At 43.2% G+C, this 20,854-nt stretch overlaps 2 protein-coding genes across 6 annotated transcripts in view; both read right to left on the bottom strand.

Annotated features, from left to right (window-relative positions):
* Window positions 1–127: 127 nt before the first annotated feature.
* On the bottom strand, window positions 128–2,034 carry kcnj11 (potassium inwardly rectifying channel subfamily J member 11). Its single transcript, XM_074677497.1, has one exon. It carries the CDS (start codon window positions 1,518–1,520, stop codon window positions 360–362), a length of 1,161 nt encoding a protein of 386 aa, XP_074533598.1. The 5' UTR covers window positions 1,521–2,034; the 3' UTR covers window positions 128–359.
* Window positions 2,035–2,534: 500 nt separating this feature from the next.
* Window positions 2,535–20,854, bottom strand: part of abcc8 (ATP-binding cassette, sub-family C (CFTR/MRP), member 8) — a 63,801-nt gene continuing 45,481 nt past the window's right edge. For 3 of the 5 annotated variants that reach the window (XM_074677492.1, XM_074677494.1, XM_074677493.1), the window contains exons 21-40: window positions 20,518–20,602; window positions 20,103–20,183; window positions 18,700–18,837; window positions 18,143–18,268; window positions 17,913–18,008; window positions 17,358–17,427; window positions 16,275–16,522; window positions 11,077–11,243; window positions 10,397–10,624; window positions 8,859–8,951; window positions 8,382–8,484; window positions 7,856–7,969; window positions 7,557–7,677; window positions 6,871–7,001; window positions 6,673–6,751; window positions 6,401–6,509; window positions 5,706–5,809; window positions 4,087–4,220; window positions 3,255–3,317; window positions 2,535–2,818 (exon numbers count right to left, since the gene is read on the bottom strand). In XM_074677492.1, coding sequence (XP_074533593.1) covers window positions 2,681–2,818; window positions 3,255–3,317; window positions 4,087–4,220; window positions 5,706–5,809; window positions 6,401–6,509; window positions 6,673–6,751; window positions 6,871–7,001; window positions 7,557–7,677; window positions 7,856–7,969; window positions 8,382–8,484; window positions 8,859–8,951; window positions 10,397–10,624; window positions 11,077–11,243; window positions 16,275–16,522; window positions 17,358–17,427; window positions 17,913–18,008; window positions 18,143–18,268; window positions 18,700–18,837; window positions 20,103–20,183; window positions 20,518–20,602 — 2,428 coding nt within the window. In that variant the 3' untranslated portion in view covers window positions 2,535–2,680. Of the gene's footprint in view, window positions 2,819–3,254; window positions 3,318–4,086; window positions 4,221–5,705; window positions 5,810–6,400; window positions 6,510–6,672; window positions 6,752–6,870; window positions 7,002–7,556; window positions 7,678–7,855; window positions 7,970–8,381; window positions 8,485–8,858; window positions 8,952–10,396; window positions 10,625–11,076; window positions 11,244–16,274; window positions 16,523–17,357; window positions 17,428–17,911; window positions 18,009–18,142; window positions 18,269–18,699; window positions 18,838–20,102; window positions 20,184–20,517; window positions 20,603–20,854 lie in introns of all 5 variants that reach the window. The other 2 variants (XM_074677495.1, XM_074677496.1) reach the window with 1 other exon arrangement.

The following is a 20,854-nucleotide window of genomic DNA, read 5'->3' as shown; positions in this document are numbered from 1 at the left end:
AAAAAGCATGACTTCTGCCCGCAGGAAAGCAATATGTGTGTATTTATAAATGCCGGTTGAGCTCTGCTTGTGAGTCCACAAACTTTGTGGTGATGTATGTTCCTTTAAATCGATCAAAAACGCAATCTACACAAATCCTTCTCTTTTATTGCTCTCAGACACATGCAGCCATCCTTAATTAGACATCACAAACAGGACTCCTCAGGTCTCCTCACAGTCTCAAACTCCTCAGTGCATTCAGACCCTGAGTAAGAAGCTTGTTGTGCGCATGACATTACATTTATTATAAAATAAATATGACTCTGTCTTTTAATGTCCTCAAGCTTAAATTACAAGATTCATAATAAAGAAAAAAGGCATCAATGACTCTCCACTTTGCTCTTGCGCGTCACCGCTCCGCCGCGCCGCCTCCTCACAGACGCCCGCTGAGGGGCGCCCTCGTTCACTTTAAACAGAGCGATGCCTCCGAACTCATCCAGCTTCTTTGCGCTGCAGTACGGGGTCGGCACCTTCACCGTGTTACCGAACTTTGAGTAATCCACCGCGTACATGCCGTCCTCCTCTGACACTGTGGGGACGAACCGCTGACCCCACAGGATCTCCTCCCCAACGTACGAGGTCCGAGCCTGCGTGGTGATGCCCGTGGTCTCCACCACCCCCTCCAGCACCACGATTACCTCGATGTCCTCGTTTAGCAGGTCAGAGGCGGAGACCTCGTATAAAGGACTGGTCTTGTCGATGACGTGGCAGATGATGAGGGGGGATACCAGGAAGACTCCGTTGGTACCCACGGGGTTATCCATGTGGATGTCAATCTGGTCCAGAGGCACCACTTCGCCCTCCTCTGTCGTGGTTCTCTTGACCACCTGCATCCGCACGGTGGCGCTGATGATCATGCTCTTCCTCAGGTCTCCAATGCGGATCATGAAGCACAGCTTGTTGTTTCTGATGGACACCACCGCGTGTTTGCTGAAGATGAGGGTCTCCGCGCGCCGGTTGGCCTGCGCTGTTTTCATGAAGATGCAACCCAGCATGATGGCGTTGATGACAAGTCCGACGATGTTCTGCACGATGAGGATGATGATGGCGGAGACGCACTCCTCCGTGATCATCCGCCCCCCGAACCCGATGGTCACCTGGACCTCTATGGAAAAGAGGAAGGCAGAAGAGAATGAGTTTATATCCGTTACGCACGGGACAAAGTCGTCACCTCTCCGGTCCAGGTCGCCGTGCGCAAAGGCGACCAGCCACCAGATCATCCCGAAGAGAAGCCAGCTGCACAGGAATGACATGGTGAAGATGATGAGCGTGTGGAGCCATTTTAAATCCACCAGAGTGGTGAAGACGTCCTGTAAGAAGCGGCCCTGCTCCCGGATGTTCGTGTGCGCCACATTGCAGGTACCGTTCTTGGCGACAAAGCGAGCCTTCCCCGCTTTCGCCTTGAACTTTGGCTGTAGGACATCCTCAGCCAAACGTGTCAGCAGGTAATCCTCAGGAATGAGTCCTTTCCTGGACAACATAGCGCTCCCATACTATGCACCCTCAGTGGGACTTGTTCGTTTCTGTCCGCCGGTGTGATGAAGGATTTTTTTCCTCTTCTTATCGCTTGTGTGGCTCCGCGTCAGGCTGCTGCCGGGCGCACGATGAGGTCTGGCTTCGGGAGCTATGCGCGCTCCCCTCGTCGCCTCCAGATCAGGCGCTTAAAAGTCCCATAGGGGAGTCTTCTTGCAGCTCCACAGCTGCTGCCGTCACTCACGACCCTAACAAGCCGGTCATAGCTGCGCCCCTCCGCCCCGTGCCACCCTGAACCTGCCGGTGCGCACTCTCCGCGGCCTCCCGCGCAGAGGAAACACAGCCAGACGCTGACGCAGGAGCGTGATGGGCCTCTGAGCGGAGTTTTATCACCTCTGTGTGTGCAGCAGGCGTTGGTAGTGGTGCAGTTGGCTCCGTGCTGACTCTGCCACTTGAGCACAGCTCGGTAACGTGAGATGGAGCCGCTGCGAGGTGGAGAGGCAGTTCCTCCCTCCTCCACCTCTGTGCTGCCCTTCCTGTGAGTCTCAATGAGAATGCAGAGGGCCCATTGCGCAGTCAGATCTGTGTTTGAGTGCAGCCTAAATGCCACAGGCTCTTCATACTCTGAGTATGTGATGGTTAATTATAGACCACTGTACAGTAAATCATCCTCAGGCTGTTTATGTTAACATGACATGAATGGGAAAGTGGGCCACTGGAACCAGACTCGGTCTTTTCAATATCATCCAGTCTGGCGTTTTAAGGCCTGATGATCCCTCATTCTTTGGGACCACCATAAAAAGACCTATCACAGGCTTCTGGGCTCTGCTGGCATCCACTTCACTTTCCAAAGCCAGAGGTCAGTCCTGGCTGCAGCAGGCGGGGCCTCTTACATTTTTATCTACTCATGATCTCTGTGTTTCTTGCTTTGCTGATCCTCCTCCTCCTCCTCCTCCTTTGGATCATTTCCACCCAGCACATGACCTTTTTTTCACCCTCAAAGTCAACAAACAACACAAATGTACATGATAATTTATGTTTTATTAACAAATAATCCACTTTTATGTACAAATATAATACACGATTAAAAAATAAAAGAAATATATTCCATGGGACAATTGCACTTTGAATGTCTTCTTTTAATTTTCCCTGTCTCATTCTTCTTGTGCTACTTGTCTGCTCGCACAAAGGAGGAGAAGACGCTGTCCTCCTTGTCCAGCAGGTCCTGGGGTTTGTCGTACTCCAGGATGATCCCCCGCTTCATCACAATCACCAGGTCGGCGTTCAGGATGGTGTGAACACGATGCTGCAGAGCGGAGAAGAAAAACAATAAGGGGAATTTAAAAAGAGTGGCTAGACTCTAAACTAGACTCGCATCGTACATCAAACACACAAACAATGTACCGCACATCTACTCAAGGCATTTCTGCAGGGATTAAGTTGGCTTTAATGTAGATAATCCATCACAAGTAAAAAACTTCCTTCCCACTTTTCCCTATCGGCTTTTTAATACCCTGCACAATCCTGCAGATTTGCTTCTCGTCCATGCTGCTTTTATTTGCATCAGTTTGCAGGAATATCATCAGCAGTGTGAGATGAAGGTCGGCGTTCTCAGGGGGAAACAAGAGCTGCATGCACCACTGTAAATGCCTTGCACACTGGCACAATGTGTGTGTGTGTGTGTGTGTGTGTGTGTGTGTGTGTGTGTGTGTGTGTGTGTGTGTGTGTGTAGGTATACTCACTGCTATAGTTACGACTGTGCGGTCAGCAAAAGAGGTCATCACCACTTTCTGCAGGATGCTCTCCTGTGAGCAGACACAAAAAGTGCGGGCAGGGGTTTAATGGTGCCAGCATCAGAGTGAAACAAAGCAGTGAAGAGGAAAAAGTAAAATGCAGAACTCTTTAATGTCGAAACAAAAACAGTCTTTTTCCAAACCGTCGCCTCTCTCCTTCTCCTTCTCCTTCTCGTGGCCCTGATTAGCTGCTCGGCTGTGTTTCCTGGAGGGCAGTGCAGCTGTGTTATTGTGAGCCGGAGATGTCGCCCTTTGTGACTGCTCTTTGAGGAGAGGGTCTTGAGTACGAAGCCGTTTGCTAACACAGGCTTCCCTCAGGCGCATGCTGCACCCAGTATTTTCACTCTGATTCTCTTTCTTCTCTTTTTGCTTTTTGCATGGCTCCTGCTCTCATTTTACTATTCATCCCACTCTCATGTAAAAAAGGAAAACACAAAACCAGGAACATTTCAAAACAGACTGATGTTTGAACCAAAGAAGAGCAAAAGCTACATCTGTGCTGATGTTTGGAGCTCTAAGCTTTTTGTTTTATTTTCCTCTGAATATGGCTTTGTAGTGACAGTTTTCTAGTCTTAATGTCTCAACCTGTCCTCCTCCACCTTTTCATCTTTTGTTTCCATGGCGTCAGATGAAAATTACCCAGTGAACTTTGCTCCACGCCTCTCTCTAAGTGACTCCCCCTTCTGTTGGCTCTCTCTTATTTCCTTCGCCTCCTCTCATCTTCACCTGTCGTCTACTTATTTTGACCGTGTACATCCTCACAGCCCTGCTGCACACTGACCGTTGCCATGTCGATGGATGCCGTGGCTTCATCCATGATGAGGATGCTGGTCTTCCTGACGAAGGCTCGGGCCAGGCAGAAGAGCTGTCTCTGGCCCTGACTGAAGTTCTCTCCTCCCTCTGTCACCATGGCATCTGAAGGAGGGAATGTGTACGCAAACATTTACGATCCTGTGACCATGTTCATACAAACACTGAAAAACAGATAAGCACTGGGGATAAAAGACAGATCCTAAGAGGTGAGTTTGAGCTTGTTTGGGATTTCTGTTTGGGAAATAAACTGGTTGTGTGTTACTGAAAACTCAGGATTGAAAAAATCTTTTTTCCTTTCACTTTAATACTCACAGTTCAGCAAGTTCACAGTATGTTTTAGTAAGACATGTTGTAGTATAATTTAACTCATTTGGCACCCTGTTTGATAGAGTCAGGCATTTGGAGTTTGTTCAGCCAACCTGGCATTAAATAAATCCTGACTCAGTGCAGTAAAGTGCTCTGCTCTCAGTGCATCATCAAACTCTGCTCTGACAGTCAGACTTTTACTTTAATTAAATCAAAGGGCAAAATCAAGAAGCTGTTTACCACTGAGTCACAGCTCAATACCTCAGTCAACATTCAGCACTGAGTAGATCAGGTTTAACATTTCAAACACACACATAAAAATGCCTGCAGGACCAGCAGGTTATTGATGCAGAAGAAATCAGCAGCAGTCTAAGCTGCGACCAGAGCAGCTAACAGCTCATCAGTTGTATCCTCTGTCCAGACGACACAAATAGGCACAGAAATAAGTGAGTGATAAATGTCAAAGCAGCTGGAGTCAAAGTGAGAAACTACAGAGAGCAGAGTCTATGCATCAGAATACCACACATTCATCGTATGCGAGTTAAAGGGTCAATCTGCTCAAATATTCGGTCATGAGACAGCTGCAGTCTGAGACAGTTTCCTCTCTCCTCTTCAGCTGAAGTCAGCTGATTACAATGTGACTGTAAAATATTCATGCTGCTGTATTCTGATACAGTAGCTTGATCTTTGCATTGAACATGACAGCAGCTTGCAGATCACGCCATCACTTTGAATATCCAAAGGAATTGTCATTGCTGTTGTTGATGCACATTTATGTCACATCATTGTCATGTAGATAATTTGTGATCTTTGTTTGCTAGTCCTGCTGTGTCTCCTGCATTTAGACTGGATCAATATGAATGTCAATCCAGAGTAAGAGTTGAGTTAGTTTTAACAACCTACTCAGATACTCTTGTAAAGACTGTTTGCTAATGTGCAGGTTAGCAGAGAGGTGAAGATTCAGTGGAAATCAAACTGGGGAAGGCAGAGTTACTGCACGATGGGTAAGCTAACTGATAACAACTGTTTAAAAAAAGTGAATAGCCAAAGACATCAACCAAAACACAAAGCAAATTAAAATCTAGACCTGAGGATGGCACTAGATCAAAAGATACCAAACATTTTGCTCTTAATTCCACAAGTTTCTGCAGAAATTGCTGAAGCTGAGCTCAATCCAACTAGCTGGGCTTAACAGATGAAAACATCAGAGGGTGTCAGACATGTGGTAGAAGTATCCAGATAAACTCAGACACACTTGTTAAATTATAAAGATGTCCTCACCGAGGCCTCCTGGAAGAGATTTGACCACAGGTTTCAGCTGAGCGATGTCCAGAGCTTCCCAAAGCATCTCGTCTGTAGCCTTCATCTCTGGGTCCAGGTTGAACCTAAACACACACACACACAAGCACACACATAATCCCTTAATCGACCATTTTCATTTGACACCACTGTTTGAAGTGGAGCTGATGATCACAGCAGAGTGAATGTTTCCATTAATCAGACAAAGCCTTTAAACCATTTCAGGACGTCGACTCGAGCTGAATCTGCCTGAACAACATGACATCCTTTCCTCCTACTGGCCGGCCTTTTTAGTATGTGAGACACATCCAGCTCCCTCTCTCTGCTCTGCCAGTTCAGCTGCTGCTTCCCTGAGAAACCTTCATGGCTCTGCTTCATTCAGCTCCCTGTATTCATCAAACACAACTTTGCTCTTCATCAAACTTTAAAACCATCTAAAACTGACATCCTCACACAGCTTCCTCAGATTTCCTCAGTCACTCTGGCAGCAATCTATAAATAAACCTCTGCAGGGGAGGTTTGGTCTTATCTGCACACTCTGGGCTCCACTCAGGCTACAGATACGTGTCTTTGATGTGTTTGCCAACTGGTCCTGTTCCTGGAAATATTCTCTGTGTAAACCTCTGTGACGAGTCATCCGGGTGATAAAAGTGACGGTCGAGTCCAGTTTGTCATACCTAATGGTGCCACTAAACAGGATGGGGTCTTGGAGGATGATGGACAGCCGAGATCTGAGGGTCTGCAGGGGAAGCTTGGCGATGTCGATATCATCGATCACAATCCTCCCTGTGAAAAACACACACACACATCACTCAGACAAAAGTATAAAGGGCAGAAACACAGATCAATTTCTCAGCTTTACAGACATCTAATAAATCAAATACCTCCATGTATCTGTAGTCCGTATACTAAATAAACTGAATATATACTAGTAAACATTCTCTTGTACCCTCAAACATGTCCACCATGCGGAAGAAAGCCAGGGAGAAAGAGGATTTTCCGCTGCCAGTCCTGCCACAGATCCCCACCTGAGGACAAACCAGCCTGACTCATCAAAACAACCTGCACGCAGTCATTGATGTGTCATGTTTTCAAACACATGCATCATTTTCTATAATCCACAAGCTGGTTTCCTTCATCTGTTCACCTTCTGCCCGGGGCTGACGTGTGCGTTCACATTTTTGAGCACAGGCTTCAGTGTGGCGTCGTACCGGACGCTCAGATTCTGGATCTGGATCTCTCCCTGTCGGGGCCAGCCGTCAGGGACCTGATTCACAGCTGAGACACAAACACACCAGGAGATTTTAGCATGTAGCATTTTGTTATCTCAGTATAACAGGAATTCAAATGAGTAAATAATTACCCTTATGAAAGAAAAATATATGTACCAATATATTTTTTTAAATGTATTGTAATATATTATTGATATAGTATGATATACATGGAATAATATATATTGAGGGCACATATACAATAAATTATATATTCATGAAATATATTGCAATTTATTGCAAATATACAAATAATTGCCGCTTTCCATATTTTGCAATATATTGGAAAGTATAAATACTAAATCTCATATATGGGAATATATTACCTAATATAAAACATGATATTTTCCAATATGCTGCAATATATTTTTCTTTCGTAAGGGTACAGAGTCCCTTCAGACCAGAAAGAATCATGACTTGTGAAAAGAGATTAAAAAAGCCTGAGATCTTTAAAACTTTGCCTCAGAGGAGAGTGATGGAGGGACAGATCAGTTTCTGCAGCTGCTGAATGAGTGAATATGATTGAGTATTACTGCATATTAGTCATTAGTGTTATTCTCACTAAGAAGGCCCTCGTAGTTCTCTGGTTCAGTCTTGAGCAGGCCGTTGATCCTCTTGACTGAGCCCAGCTGCACCTCCATGTCTGCCAGGTTTCGCACCATCCAGTTCATGTAGTTTGATACCTGAAACATGGAGGAGGAGGGAGAGAGCTGGGTCAGGATGCTGCTGGTTGACAGAAATAAACATCAGTAAACTACAGACCTTTACTAAAAAATGATAATGTAACATTTGCAATTTTAATATGTTAAAAAAAAAAACACTTTAATAGTCTTTTAAACTGCAGGTACGTGTGAGCCTCACCATGAGCGCGTAGGTCAGTCCCAGACCCACCAGACCAGTGGACAGACGGTTGTAGAGACAGTTTGTGATGGAGGCTACAGCTGCTACCAGCACCACACAGGCTCCAATATACTCCTGAAGAGAGACAACGTCAGCTCAACACTCATCACAATGTGAAACTGAATGAGATAATATCGGTAAAACAAAAGGAGATCAGTTTAACATTCAGGACATGCATGACAGCCAAACAGATTTTCTCTGCACATGATCACTCAGGCTCTCACATCCTCTTCTTGACATAAATGCTGCATGAGCTGTAAGCAGCACACATGTGCTGCATACAAACACTGTATGAGCATAACATAAACTCATCAAGGGAATTTAATAATTCAGTTTTCCACGATCCCAACAGAGGGAGCAGTTACACAGTCACATCGACAGGACACAGAGCCAGCATCTTTGAGCCAAACAAAGACATAAAATGACAAACACTGACAAACAGAGCTGACGTGCATCTTAAAGAGGAGAACAGCAAACAGATCTTTACCATGCGGACTTCCAGCCAGCGGTTTGCTGCTGTGAGGAACAGAGAGGCAATGTTGTTGGCATCAGTGAACTGCAGGAGTCTCTGTCTGAACCTGGGCTCATACCTGCCAAAGCAGAGAGAAGAAACAGCACAATCTTATTTCTGCCTCTGTATCCTGAGAGTCCACCTGCCAGCTTTTACTGCACCCTGACTGGCTGATTTCACCGTCCAACACTGCATCCAAAGAAAACTAGGACACAGAAATGTTGGCAATCACTCCACAGAAGCCTGGAGGCAGAACGATTTATGGAATATGAGGGAAAAAAAAGATCAAAACATAAACTGAAGAGAGGCAAAACAGACAATTTTATACTCAAGAATTTATAGAAAACAATCAAACTACAGAAAGAGTTCAACAAAGTCTGACCTTGGATACAAATTGAACTCAGTGGATGTTCTCCCTTCAGTTATTTCATTAGACCTCTGAGCAATATCTACCTGAGGGCTCTTATTGTGGTGAGTCCTTCCACTGTCTCAGAGAAATGGGAGAGTAAAGGGAGCTGGGTGCTGTCCTCTAACTGCTGCAGGTCTCTGATAAAAACAGACAGGAGATGATGAAGTATCAGCTGGAGAAAGGTTCACACAAGGTCAAAGGTTGAAGAGTCAATACAAAAACAAAAACACCAGTAGTTAAGATTAAATTTGTCTTCTGTCACATAAAAGAGATATTAAAAGTTCACCCTTGTTTTCTCAGTAGCCTAGATATTGTTTCGAACAGTGACTTAATTCCTTTTTTTTTTTTTTTTAATTGCATGAGATGTTTGTAAACTAACACTAAGGTAGAACACAATGTGTGCAGGTTGGGGAAACTACCTCAGGTACACTTTTACTTAACAAAGGTGTACCTCAAGGTTCGGCCCTGGGTCCCTTTTTGTTTACAATTTTTTATCAATGAAATGAATCATAATGTGTTTAGTGTAAATTTCTACTTTTATGCTGTCACCACTATGATGTATTGCACCCACTCTGACCAAGTTTTGATAAAGTTACGATTGTTTTAGTACAATTCAACAACTTTTTATGGCTTGAAACTGGTTTCAAATGCAGACAAAACAAAAATCAGGGTCAGGACTGAATTTGGGATAAGGCTTTCAAGTTTGCTGTTCCCTCTAGCTGGAATGACCCCAAAAAAAAGACCTGAAACTTCATGAACTGTGCCAAATGGATCCTGGATGTTTTGGAGGCAGATGCATCTGTCTGCAGGTGTTTCCTCTGGCGTATGATGTTCTAAATCCTGAAGGTAGTTGTTCTGTAAACTTGTTGTTGTGAGTGTAAAATGTGTTGCTGTGTCTGTTGTAATTATGTAACTGCTGCTGCCTGTCTTGGACAGGACACTTTTTAATCTCAACAAGTCTCTCCTGGTTTAAGAAAGGCAACAGGCGCAAACACACACAAGTCTCAAGGCCTGTTAAATTTAATTCTACTCCCACCAGAGTCCTTGCGTCCTGTTACTGACATCTTTTGATGTACCTGAAACTCTTCTTCCACTTTTTCTTTTTGGACTATATTTCCGAAAACTACTGCTACGAGCTTTAAATAGCTTATTTGGGGTTACCCTTTCAAGCATCCGGTTTCTGAAAAGTATGAACTGTACGTACAAATATGTACAGGTATATTTGTGATGCACTTGTATTGTCAGTCTACACCCTACAGTCTTTATATGTACAGCGCCAAATCCTAACAAACGTTATCTCAAGACACTTTACAAAAACGTATTGTGATAATATGTGCGTGAATAAACCAAACTAAACTAAACTATTAACTTATCTGTTAAAGTCATTTCAAAATCTTCTCCATAACACCAGGAGTGTAGCAAAACTTGAGTGATGACTCAGAACTCTTATCTTTTCTAAATCAGATTATATTTCGGGGCAGAGAGGGTTTAAAGAGTGTGTGTAATCATAATTCAGCCTTTTAAACACCCCCTGTCTTATTTCAGAGCGATTTCAGTATCTGAATCACATATCACGACTCACCTGGAGGCCACTCTGAAGTATTTCTGGATGAAGTAGCAGGCAATAGCCAGCGGCAGTAGGGCGATGAGGAAGACGGGGGTCACATAGGAGATGACACCCAGAGCGGACACACACAGCAGGGTAGAGCGGCTGAGGCACTCCAGAGTGGTGGGGATGTGCTGGTCGATGGTGTTTGTGTCTGTGGAAAACCTGTTGAGGATGCTGCCCAGAGGAGTCGTCTCAAACAGCCTGAGGGAAGAAAAAAAAACAGATAAAAAACAGCTTGTTTGTTTCATCTGAAAATCTTCACTATATGCTAAACCTAGTGAACACATGCTGTCAGGACCATCATTCTTCCCAAACAGCTGGTTGTATATAAACTCTCTCATATATGTGTCTGATTATGCAGCTGTGTATGTGTGTATGTTTGTGTGTGTGTGTGTGAGAGAGTGTATTTACAGTACAAGAAGAGGTGTTTTGTGCATGTGAGCAGCTTATATAAGCGATGTCTTCCAGGTTGTGGGTAATGGAAAGCAGATGGTGCTTGGTGTAATGGGGTGAAAACTGTGCTTTTAACTCAGTTCCCTCATTTAAATGTTTTTTTTCAAGACACACACACACACACACACACACACACACACACACACACACACATAGGGCAGTACTGCAGCAGCACTTGCACACTCTGACATACGCTGTACCTCATGGGGGCCAGGATGATCTTGTTGAGCAGGTTGTGGTGGAGCTCCTTGGCCACTTTGAGGCCGGTCCACTCCACAGCGACAGAAGTGGCCAAACACAGAATGATGCCGAGGCAGCAGAGCACGCTAAACACGGACAGATACCATGAGTGACTGAAACCACAGTCCTGTAGAGATAAAGAGAAGAACACGGGTGATTAAAGACTTAAAGTCAGTGTCTGTGCCTGAGAGAAAGAGAGAGTAGGGGCCTTCCCGTCACTCAGCTTGCTCTTACTGTGATTATAAGCCTAATTAACTCTGAGGCGGGTTAAAAATTGACTCTGTAATGTGACAGAGGCCTCTAAGGCTTGAAAGGCTCAGAGATGTTGTTCTGTCCTGATCTGAGCTCCTCTTCTTTAGCTTCAGGTGGTCTGCTGTAGCTTCTTTCATAAACTCTTCTGCTTACTTTTTATTGTTTTTATTTCTTACTTCATCATTTCTCAACCGATAAACTACAACTTGTGATATCAGACGTTCAAATACAACAAGTGGGCAGCTGACTAGCTCCAGTAGATCATTTGGCTTAAACTTAATAAGTTTTAAGAAATTGCACTGTGAATAAAAAACAAGCAAAAAAAGACATCAAAACAGAACCAAACATTAACAAAATAGAAAGAACAACAATACGTTTGCAGGGGCTTAAAATGGTTTCTAATGAAACCTGTAATCTGTAACTGTAACTGTAACTGTCCAGACAGTCAAAGCAGAGTTTAAACCTGAAATACCAAATCACAAATCGACCATTTCAGTCTGCACAGTCCAGAGTCACAGGTCAATTTGGTGAAAGACTGATCCTTCTACAATAAAATGTCACATTTTAAAATTTTATGTGATAAACAGCTAATGTTTGTGCTTTAATTTAAAATTCTGTCCTTTACTTGTCAAAAGCTGATAACTGCTCATTGTTAAATTTAGTTCCTCCAAAAGTTTCTGAATTTTTAAAGGAGAATGACTTTGTGCTGGGCCTCTGTATGCCAACACAAAGAGGAAAATCCAGAGCTATTAAATAAGATGCCGTTTTATTACGCCAGACAATACTGGTGGGAAAAGTGATGAAGCAGTAAAGTCACATCTCATTTAGTTTTTAAAGGTCCCATATTATGCAAAAATCACTTTAAGTATTTTAGTGAAATTTGTGGGTCTTTGGTTTTCCTCACAGCCCACAAAATGTGATATTTAATGACAAAACCTGTACTTAGTCGTGCTTGTGAATGTAAAATCCTGACCTAAACGAGCTGTTTGGAATTTCCGGGATTTGCTGATGTCAGCTATTCCCTTTTTTGACCAATCAGGAGCAAGTCTGACCTGATTGGTCCACCGGAGCAGAATCCCTTGAACCCCCTCCCCGCCCACTCCTCTCCCCGTTGCTGGAGGGGAGGAGAATGCCAAAGTTGAAGAGCCATCACTGCTCTGTTTTTGGCTGTAAACAGCCACATAGTTTCATGCACAAGTTTCCCATCTTGGAAGAAGACAAGACTAAGTGGCTAGAGTTCATTTATCAAGGAAATATGCCAGCTACACTCAGTAAAACTGTGCATGTGTGTGCTTGTCATTTCACGGCCGACTGCTTTTCCAACTTTGGACAGTACAACAGAGAGCTAGCGAATAGAGTGGTCCTGAATCCAGGCACATTACCAACCATCCACCAAAAAGCCTCGAACCCTGGAAATGTGAGTATTTTAAATGCTGTGTGCTGTGGAGCAGATGTAAGAGCTTTTCCTCAGTGTCCCCCCTGTCTCTGTGTTAGCTTTAGGATGCTAACTTTAGCTGCGTTTAGCCTGTTGTTTTACCCTGCAATGTTATGGTAAACAAGCTTCGCTGCTTTCTAAACATTGTGCACCCAGAGCTTGTGGCGCCGCTCTCAGTGACGTGGAAGAGCGGGGCGGTATCAGTGGTGGCTAATTTACATATGAAGGTCACGCCCACTAAATCAGAGCGTTCTGAACAGAGGGGCTATGAGAGCCTGGAAACAATGCTGCTGTGCTGGATTTATTGGCTTTTTGGACCAAAACATGTTACTACCATTTCATGAAGACATCAATGATCCATATTAAACTGCAGAAAAGGAGCAGAATATGGGTCCTTTAAAACCCAGTGTAGAAAGCCACACTTTCTCAGTGATTGACAGATCTTTAAATACACTCTCAGCTTCAAATAGAGTTATGACTTTGTCTACACATGCAATGTGAGACCAGGATTTTTTTTGGTCAACACTCATAAATAAATTTCTCTCCCTTACTACACAAATGCTTCAGGTGTGGATGTTCACAAACCACAGATGAGTTTGAATGAATGTTTCATAAGGTCTCTTTAGGTAATTAAATTGAACAATGTTTTTCATTTTAAATGTCCAGAATTTCAATGTGTGTGATCTGCTGGAAATGCCTCTTCTTCCTGATGAAGAAGAGCACAAAGAAGTGCATGCAGATATTATTTTGAACCTGGTGTCTGTCAGAGAGCAGCCTGGCAGCTGCATGAGGTGTCTGTTACTGAGTCTGATATTAAAACATGACTTCAGCTTTAACACTGATGTATTTGCAGCTCAGTGCGGATAAGAGCAACCAGTGAGGAAACACTGAAGCTAACATGATGGTTACCAAAGCAGACTGTTCGTTCAGAGAGAGGAAGAGAGACGGAGGTAAAGAGTGACAGTTTGTGTTCAACAGGAGGACGTCTTCACCTGCTGTCCTCAAACTTCAGCTGACTTTAGCCTCTGCATGACTGTGTGAAATATGACCTGCCTTTACAATTCAAAGGACGGACACAAACAAGCTCAAGAGACACATACACATACACACACGACTATTAATACTAATGCCTCTTTGTTCCTGGAACATGATAACCTGCCATCTGCTGATGTGACCCTAAAGTGTGAACAACTTGTTTTAACCTTCAGAGGTATTTATATTGTCTTTCTGAGCGTGACACAGTGTGAAGACTCTGCTCTCTCTGAATGTGTGTGTGTGTGTGTGTGTGTGTGTGTGTGTATTCTTTGTATGCATGTTTACTGGTATGTGTGCCACTCAAGGCCATGCACTGTAAACCCCAAAGTTCAAATTACTCAATTGAATTAAGCTATGAAAACTTAAAAGCACAACTTAAAATCATTAGTTTGTGACTGCATTTTGTGACCGTGAGTGAGGAGGGAACCTAGTCGATATGAGACCCTGCTGTACTTCTAGACGTGCAGCAGTGGCACAAGCTGTCTGTGCTCTACATGGCACAGACTGTTTGTCTGTGCATCACAGCATGGACCAGCTGTCTGTGCTCCTTTTGGCAGCGATCAGCTGTCCATGCTCTATGTGGTGTGAACTGACTGTGTCCATATAATATATCTTCTTACACTTTATTTCCAAATTAGCCAAAATAACATGATAGTCCAGTCAAATTTTTCATTTATGAATATATTAACCATTAGGCACACACTGCAAAAGTCAGTTGGTACAAGACCCTGTGCCATGGAGCACAGACCACCAGTCAGTGCCATGGGGCTCAGACAACCTGTGCGTACAGCAGGGTCTCATATCTACTGCCTTCCCTCCTCACTCACAGTTACCAAAGTTATGAAATTAGAGCTGATTTTTGTTGTGACGGCGCTTGTAACCATGAGTGAGGAGGGAACGCTGTGGATATGAGACCCAGCTGTACTTTAAAATGTTGTTTTATTTAGTTTTTCAGATCTGCTTCATTTTTTATTATTACATTTATTTAATTCCTAAGGCAAATTAATTGATATAACATCTTTTAGTTTTGAGTAAGGTCAACTTATGTTTTACAGTGATATGCAACATTTTTTAAAACTACTTACATTACTTTAATTTGTAGCAAATAAGCATCAGGTTTGTTTGATTGAAGACATTCAGTTGAATGATTTTGCATAATAATCGTAAGATGATGAGTTAAATTAACTTATTTTGTTACTTTTTAAGATAACTGGCTTACAAGCATTTTTCAAGTAAACTCAACTTATCCAAGTTTACAATGTAGAGCAGGAGAGAGCTCTGAAACACAAGCTTAAAACTAGATTTTACACACACACACTTCAGTGTGTCATCTCTAAATCAGCATCAGTTTATTTCAGGTCTTTGAATGTCTATCGTCTCACACTTTACAGAGTTTTGTTTTGATGATAGCAGCTGTTTCAGCTCGTCTTATGAATTAAATTTCTGCGTCCCTGCCAGTCAGCGGCACACTCTGAGTCTTCCCCAGCAGCCACACGCCGGGCTGCAAACATTATCTTACAGAGCGCAAACACATCTTCATGAACTGCTCCTTCAGTTAGCCACACACACTCTGGTGGTGTGTTTCCTTCATGCAGAAGAGTCAGAGCTGCATTCGCTGCAGGGTACATTAATGAACACTCCATCTGGAGTTGGCAGCATCTGTGATCGTGTTTACAAGGTCTGAGCTGCTGGACTGAGACTCACAGGAGAGGCAGTGAGAAGAGAGTTATGTAATTTCACACAGCCCAATTTGCCTGCAGACATGTTTCTTTTTGAATAATAGAAAAATAAAAGCCGCATGAGAGCCATTTTGGTTAACAGTTTAACATGTCTCTAGTTAAATCATTTTTGTTTATTGATTTTCATATCAGATATCAAATTTGCCTTTTTGTTTCGACAAGCCCAAAACCTTGAGATATTCATTTTACCACATTAACATCAAATGTTGACCCTGGAGTTTATCAAGTCTCATTTTTGGTGCACATATTTTTAAGTTTACAATATTTCTAACTATTCAAAATGTTATTAAAGAGGAAGGACTCCAGGAAGGATTTTGAATAAGTGGAGTCAAACTTTTGGGGCTTTACAATTCCAGCAAACATCACAGAAGATCATTAGTTTCATCTCGCTGACAAGTCTAAACCTCACGTTGGTCAAAGTAACTTCATGATGAGGAGATGTACCTGGATAATATTTGGTACCTATTCTTTTGTGCTTCTGTGATAGATTCATCTCACATAGAAGTAGAATACCATCTGGTGTAAAAACTCTTAGAGATACTTTTTCGTCCCCATCAGCTGCTTTCATCTCCTGGTTTTATTCTAATATATAGCCGCCGTCTTTTTAAAAATACACCTTTTCTCCACCTTTAGTTTATTTAAAACGTTGCCATGCGTGACCCTCCTCCTCTAACACTCCAGGCAAACAGCGTCTTACCTGGACAACTGTACAGTTTTGAGCCGTGGCTTGGATCTTCGCTGAGATGACACGTGACGTCCAGTGTGCCAGCCAGTAGTCAATGGCGACCATGAGGGTGTGTTTGAGGAGCTGTGACAGGAGGAGCAGGGTGAGCAGGAGCAGCCCAGCGGAGGAGAGGTAGGTGCCACAGGAGCGCCAGGGGATTGTGGCACGTTGGCGCATCACCTGTGACATGTTGTCATCATCATCGCTCTCCACCGATTCCTCTGCATCAGACAGAGACAGATGTTTGAGAGTCCAAGCCCCTTTTGTTGTGAGCAGGCCTGGTCATGAACTCAGTTTATCTCAGAGAGAAACTTAACAAAGATGAATCGTTCTAAATTTAACTGGATAATTCTGTATTCTCTCCTCCTCTATGACTCAGACTTTTCTGCTCCTCCTCTTCTACCCTCCTTTCTCTGTCCTACTTAAACTGACACATTTCTCAGCTGTCTCAGTGTCTGTCTGAATAACAGCTGTTGGTACAAAACACGATAGAGAATCAAGAAAAACAGCAACAAAGAGGGCAAAAGGAGAGAAGGTGAACTATAAGCTACTAACTACTACTGTTTAACACCGAGCAGATGCTGATGATTGGCGTGTTTTTCAGAAACAACAGAGCAGCCATGACATCTTGTCTGGGGTTGAGGAGCTAATGCTAATGACCTCCTGCCTCCTCACCACCCCTGATGTAAATATATCTCATCACATCATGCAGAAAGCTTTGCAGCATGCTGCTGCATGTGGGAGTCTGTGAGGATCAGATGAGCTGGAGGCAGAGAAGAAGCAGGAGAGAGCAGGAAATAAAGGGAGGGAATGGCTAAACAGACTACCGCTGCTACTACCATAATACCAACCTGTACACAATCATGCTGTCTTTACACAGGTTAAGAGGAGCAGGAGTGACACATGTTTGGGAGAGAAGTGACAGAAAGAAAATGGGCGATGAGATTCTAAGATGGAGGGAGAAGCTGACACAGCAGCTGATTTTCTTGCAGCGTCACAATGCCACAGACTTGTTTTTGTGCTTTTTTTTTTTCAGTCCATGCTTTCTGATCACACCTGATCGTTCGAACGCGAAGGCAGCAGCTGGCGCTGGAGCCATCGCACAAGTCCACGCAGGGGTGCCACCAGCACACGGGAGACAATACAGAACACAGATAAAGAGTACAGCCACAGCACCTGGGAGCAGCTTTGATACAGCCGCACATTCACCAGCCCAGACACACACACAGGGTACAGGTCAGTTTGTGTGCTACAGCAGGACGCTGCTTAGAGAAGGGGGCTGACACTCAGACGTATAAACAGACCCACAAAGGAAAAGAAGGTCTGAAGTGTTTAACACCAGAGTAATGTTTGAGACATGGAACAAGGTAGAAGAATTAAATACAAGGAATCTGTAGTCGTTCATGTCTTTGCAAACATTACAACAGATGTTGACACAGACAGATTTTAAGATAAGTATATTTGCTCCTCAACAAAAGAGGAATGAGGAAATAATACTTTCCTGTTACAGACGTGTCAACACTAATAAACAGTGATCATCAGTAAACACCCAACCACACCATCCACACATCAAACTGTGTTCATCTTGGTCGTGTCCCGCGACCTCTCACCTTCCTCGTCCTCTTCGGTCCTGACCGCCTCTCTTGAGTACATCGCCCTGCGAAGGTTTTTCCTCTCCATGTCGGTCATACTTGCTGCCGTTGTCTCCTGCAAAAAAAAACAGGATAAATAACACTGAGGTAATCAGATTCTTAAACCAAGCTGCACAGGAGTTTTCACCAAAGTCAGGAAAGTTAAAGACAGATTTAAGTGTCTGTTAGCATCATGAAACCATTATTCACCTTCTCAAATTCCTTGTCCTGCCGGTGCATCAGTGATTTCCACTGCTCAAAGAGTTCAGGTTCTGAGTTCTGGATGTCCTTCAGAGTCCCCTCAGTCTGGATGGTGCCATCTTTCATCGCAATAATCTAATACAAAGCACACACACACACACACACAACAGCGCACAGAGAAAGAAGGAAAACAATCAGCATAAGGGGAGCCTGATAATCAATCAGTGTGTACTTAAAAATTTCCTGGATAAATTGTCTGCTCCCACTGAAAGCATAAAATGTTTAATGAATAATTTAACAGAACCACAAACCGACCATCGCAATAATTACTTTGACTATTAGGATGTAAAAGGGTCTGTAACTCCACAGTTTAAGCTGCTGATTGAGAAAATAAGTGAAAAAGCAAGTTTTACAAACACACACACACACACACACACACACACACACACACACACACACACACACACACACACACACACACACACACACACACACACACACACACACACACACACACACACACACACACACACACACACACACACACACACAGGCCCTGGGCTTACCCAGTCTGCGTGTGGTAAATACTGCAGTTTGTGAGTGACCAACACCACTGTCCTCTTCTCCTCTCTCAGCAGCTTGAGGATGCCGTCCTGCATCAGATGGTCGCTCAGGTGAATGTCTAATGCAGAGAACGGGTCATCCTAAAAACGAAATGTACAAAAACACAATTAGACATGAGTGATAACTGAAAGAGGCAAGAGGTGTAAAACATGAGTAGAACACGCCTGTAAGCTAGTTTGTTTTTTTCATCAACAACCTAAGTTTAAGTTGAGAAATAAACACGGAGGGTTGTGATGCTTGTTTGGCCTCATGGTTACTTCATGCAGCCTAAGGACAGAGACCAGTTCCCTTTAGAGTGGGTTAAACTCTAACCTGTTGCTCTATGACCCTATGTCACTCCTGTCTTTTTTATTCTTTTATGAAAGCAGGAAAAATCTCAACATCAATAGGATTAATTAAAACTAGTGCTGTCAGGCGATTAAAAAAATTAATCTAATTAATTACAGGATTTGTAATTAATTAATCTAATTAATCGCATTTTAATCTCATATCTGCTTAAGGTCCCAAAATAAAGAATTTGAACCCCAGGACATTAAAATTACATTAAAAGACATTAAAAAACATTTAAAAATAAGGTGGTAATATATACAACACATTTTTAGGTACCCTGAGGCATAAGGAACACGTGAAAAAAGTTTTATGGTTCTATCTTTACAAAATCTGCACAGTCCTGCACCTAAGATAAGCTGATTTGTTTTTTGAGGAAGGTTTTTGCTTCTGTCACATTTTTACTCAATGTGGACTCATTTTTTACTGCAATATGAACTTCTATACTTCTATGAGGTCAGGAGAACCAGGGCTAAAGGCTAAAAACTGTGAGGAACTATGTACAAAACACTTAATTCAAGTCTTGGATCAAAGAAAAGTGAAGTATTTTCAGTTTTACAAGCTCTGAACACACAAACTGTTGCTCATTGGTGCAGAGCAGCCCCAACCTGAAACATGACACCAGGAAGATGGGAGCAAATTTTTAAAGAATTGATCTAATTAACGCGTTAAAATGACGGCCCTAATCAAAACAAATAAAACAAAAAATGTAGGAGTTTGATGCTTTTTCTTTTCATTGCTGTAATTTAATAATTTTAGACTGAAGGCATCAAGAGCTGACAGCTCAAACTGTATCTGGGTCTGGAGTGTTTTGCTATTTTTATCACGTGGGAAGCCTCAGGAATAGCATCACAGATCAGAAACACAGAAAACTGTCAGACTGGCTCCAGACAAGATTAATTAAAAGCACAATTCAAAGCATGCTTTGTGTGTGTGTGTGTGTGTGTGTGTGTGTGTGTGTGTGTGTGTGTGTGTGTGTGTGTGTGTGTGTGTGTGTGTGTGTGTGTGTGTGCCCCACCAGGAACACCAGGCTGGTCTGCTGGTACAGAGCTCTGGCGACACTGATCCGTTGTTTCTGTCCACCTGACAGGATGATCCCCTGCACCAGAGGGCAGAAAAAGCTCGTTTGAAAACCGTTAGTAAAACTGCATCACTACAAAGAGGACTGAACAACAATATCACATCAGTAAATGCGTGTGGCACTCGGCCCAAAGAGGATCACGGTTTGTTTCCTTCATTACTGCTGCATGAAGAAATCCAACATGACAGTGCTCCGGCTGAACAAGGTCAAACATCAAATCCTCACAGCGCAGTAATGATGACAAAGGACTCTGCAGTACACTGAGCCACAATGGGAGTTTTTATCTGATCTGGAAAACAGTCAGACAACAGAGGAATACAAAGGACATCATGAATTGGCCATTAATACTGACCCGCTCCCCGATCTCTGTCTGGTCCCCCTGTGGGAGGATGTCGATGTCTGGCTGCAGAGAGCAGGCTTCGATGACAGCTTTGTATCTGCAGACACACAGAGAATACAGAATCAGACAGAGAACAGATGTTATGAGCTCTTACGTTTTGATTAGAGTCATACAAATAAAATGTACGATTCCTAAAATGAAATGTACAACTGTCTTCAGACTCTTATCGTCCACAGACAGAGTAAGAATCAAAGAGCCCACAGACACACTAGGAACACATATTAGGCACTGATTTACATTTGTTTATGAATAAAAACAATGTTAGTCATTTAAATGAATCATCATGTCG

The sequence above is a fragment of the Halichoeres trimaculatus genome, unplaced genomic scaffold (genome assembly GCF_033239565.1).
Source record: "Halichoeres trimaculatus isolate MK-OKI-2021-1 unplaced genomic scaffold, fHalTri1.1 fHalTri1_scaffold_10, whole genome shotgun sequence".
Classification (NCBI taxonomy): Eukaryota; Metazoa; Chordata; class Actinopteri; order Labriformes; family Labridae; genus Halichoeres; species Halichoeres trimaculatus.
Note: the sequence above shows the minus strand (reverse complement) of the source record. Positions and strands in the feature narration are given on the sequence as shown.

What these genes read in the sequence shown, in the direction of transcription:
- kcnj11 (XM_074677497.1), bottom strand. Translation starts at nt 1,520, where the DNA reads ATGTTGTCCAGGAAAGGACTCATTCCTGAGGATTACCTGCTGACACGT.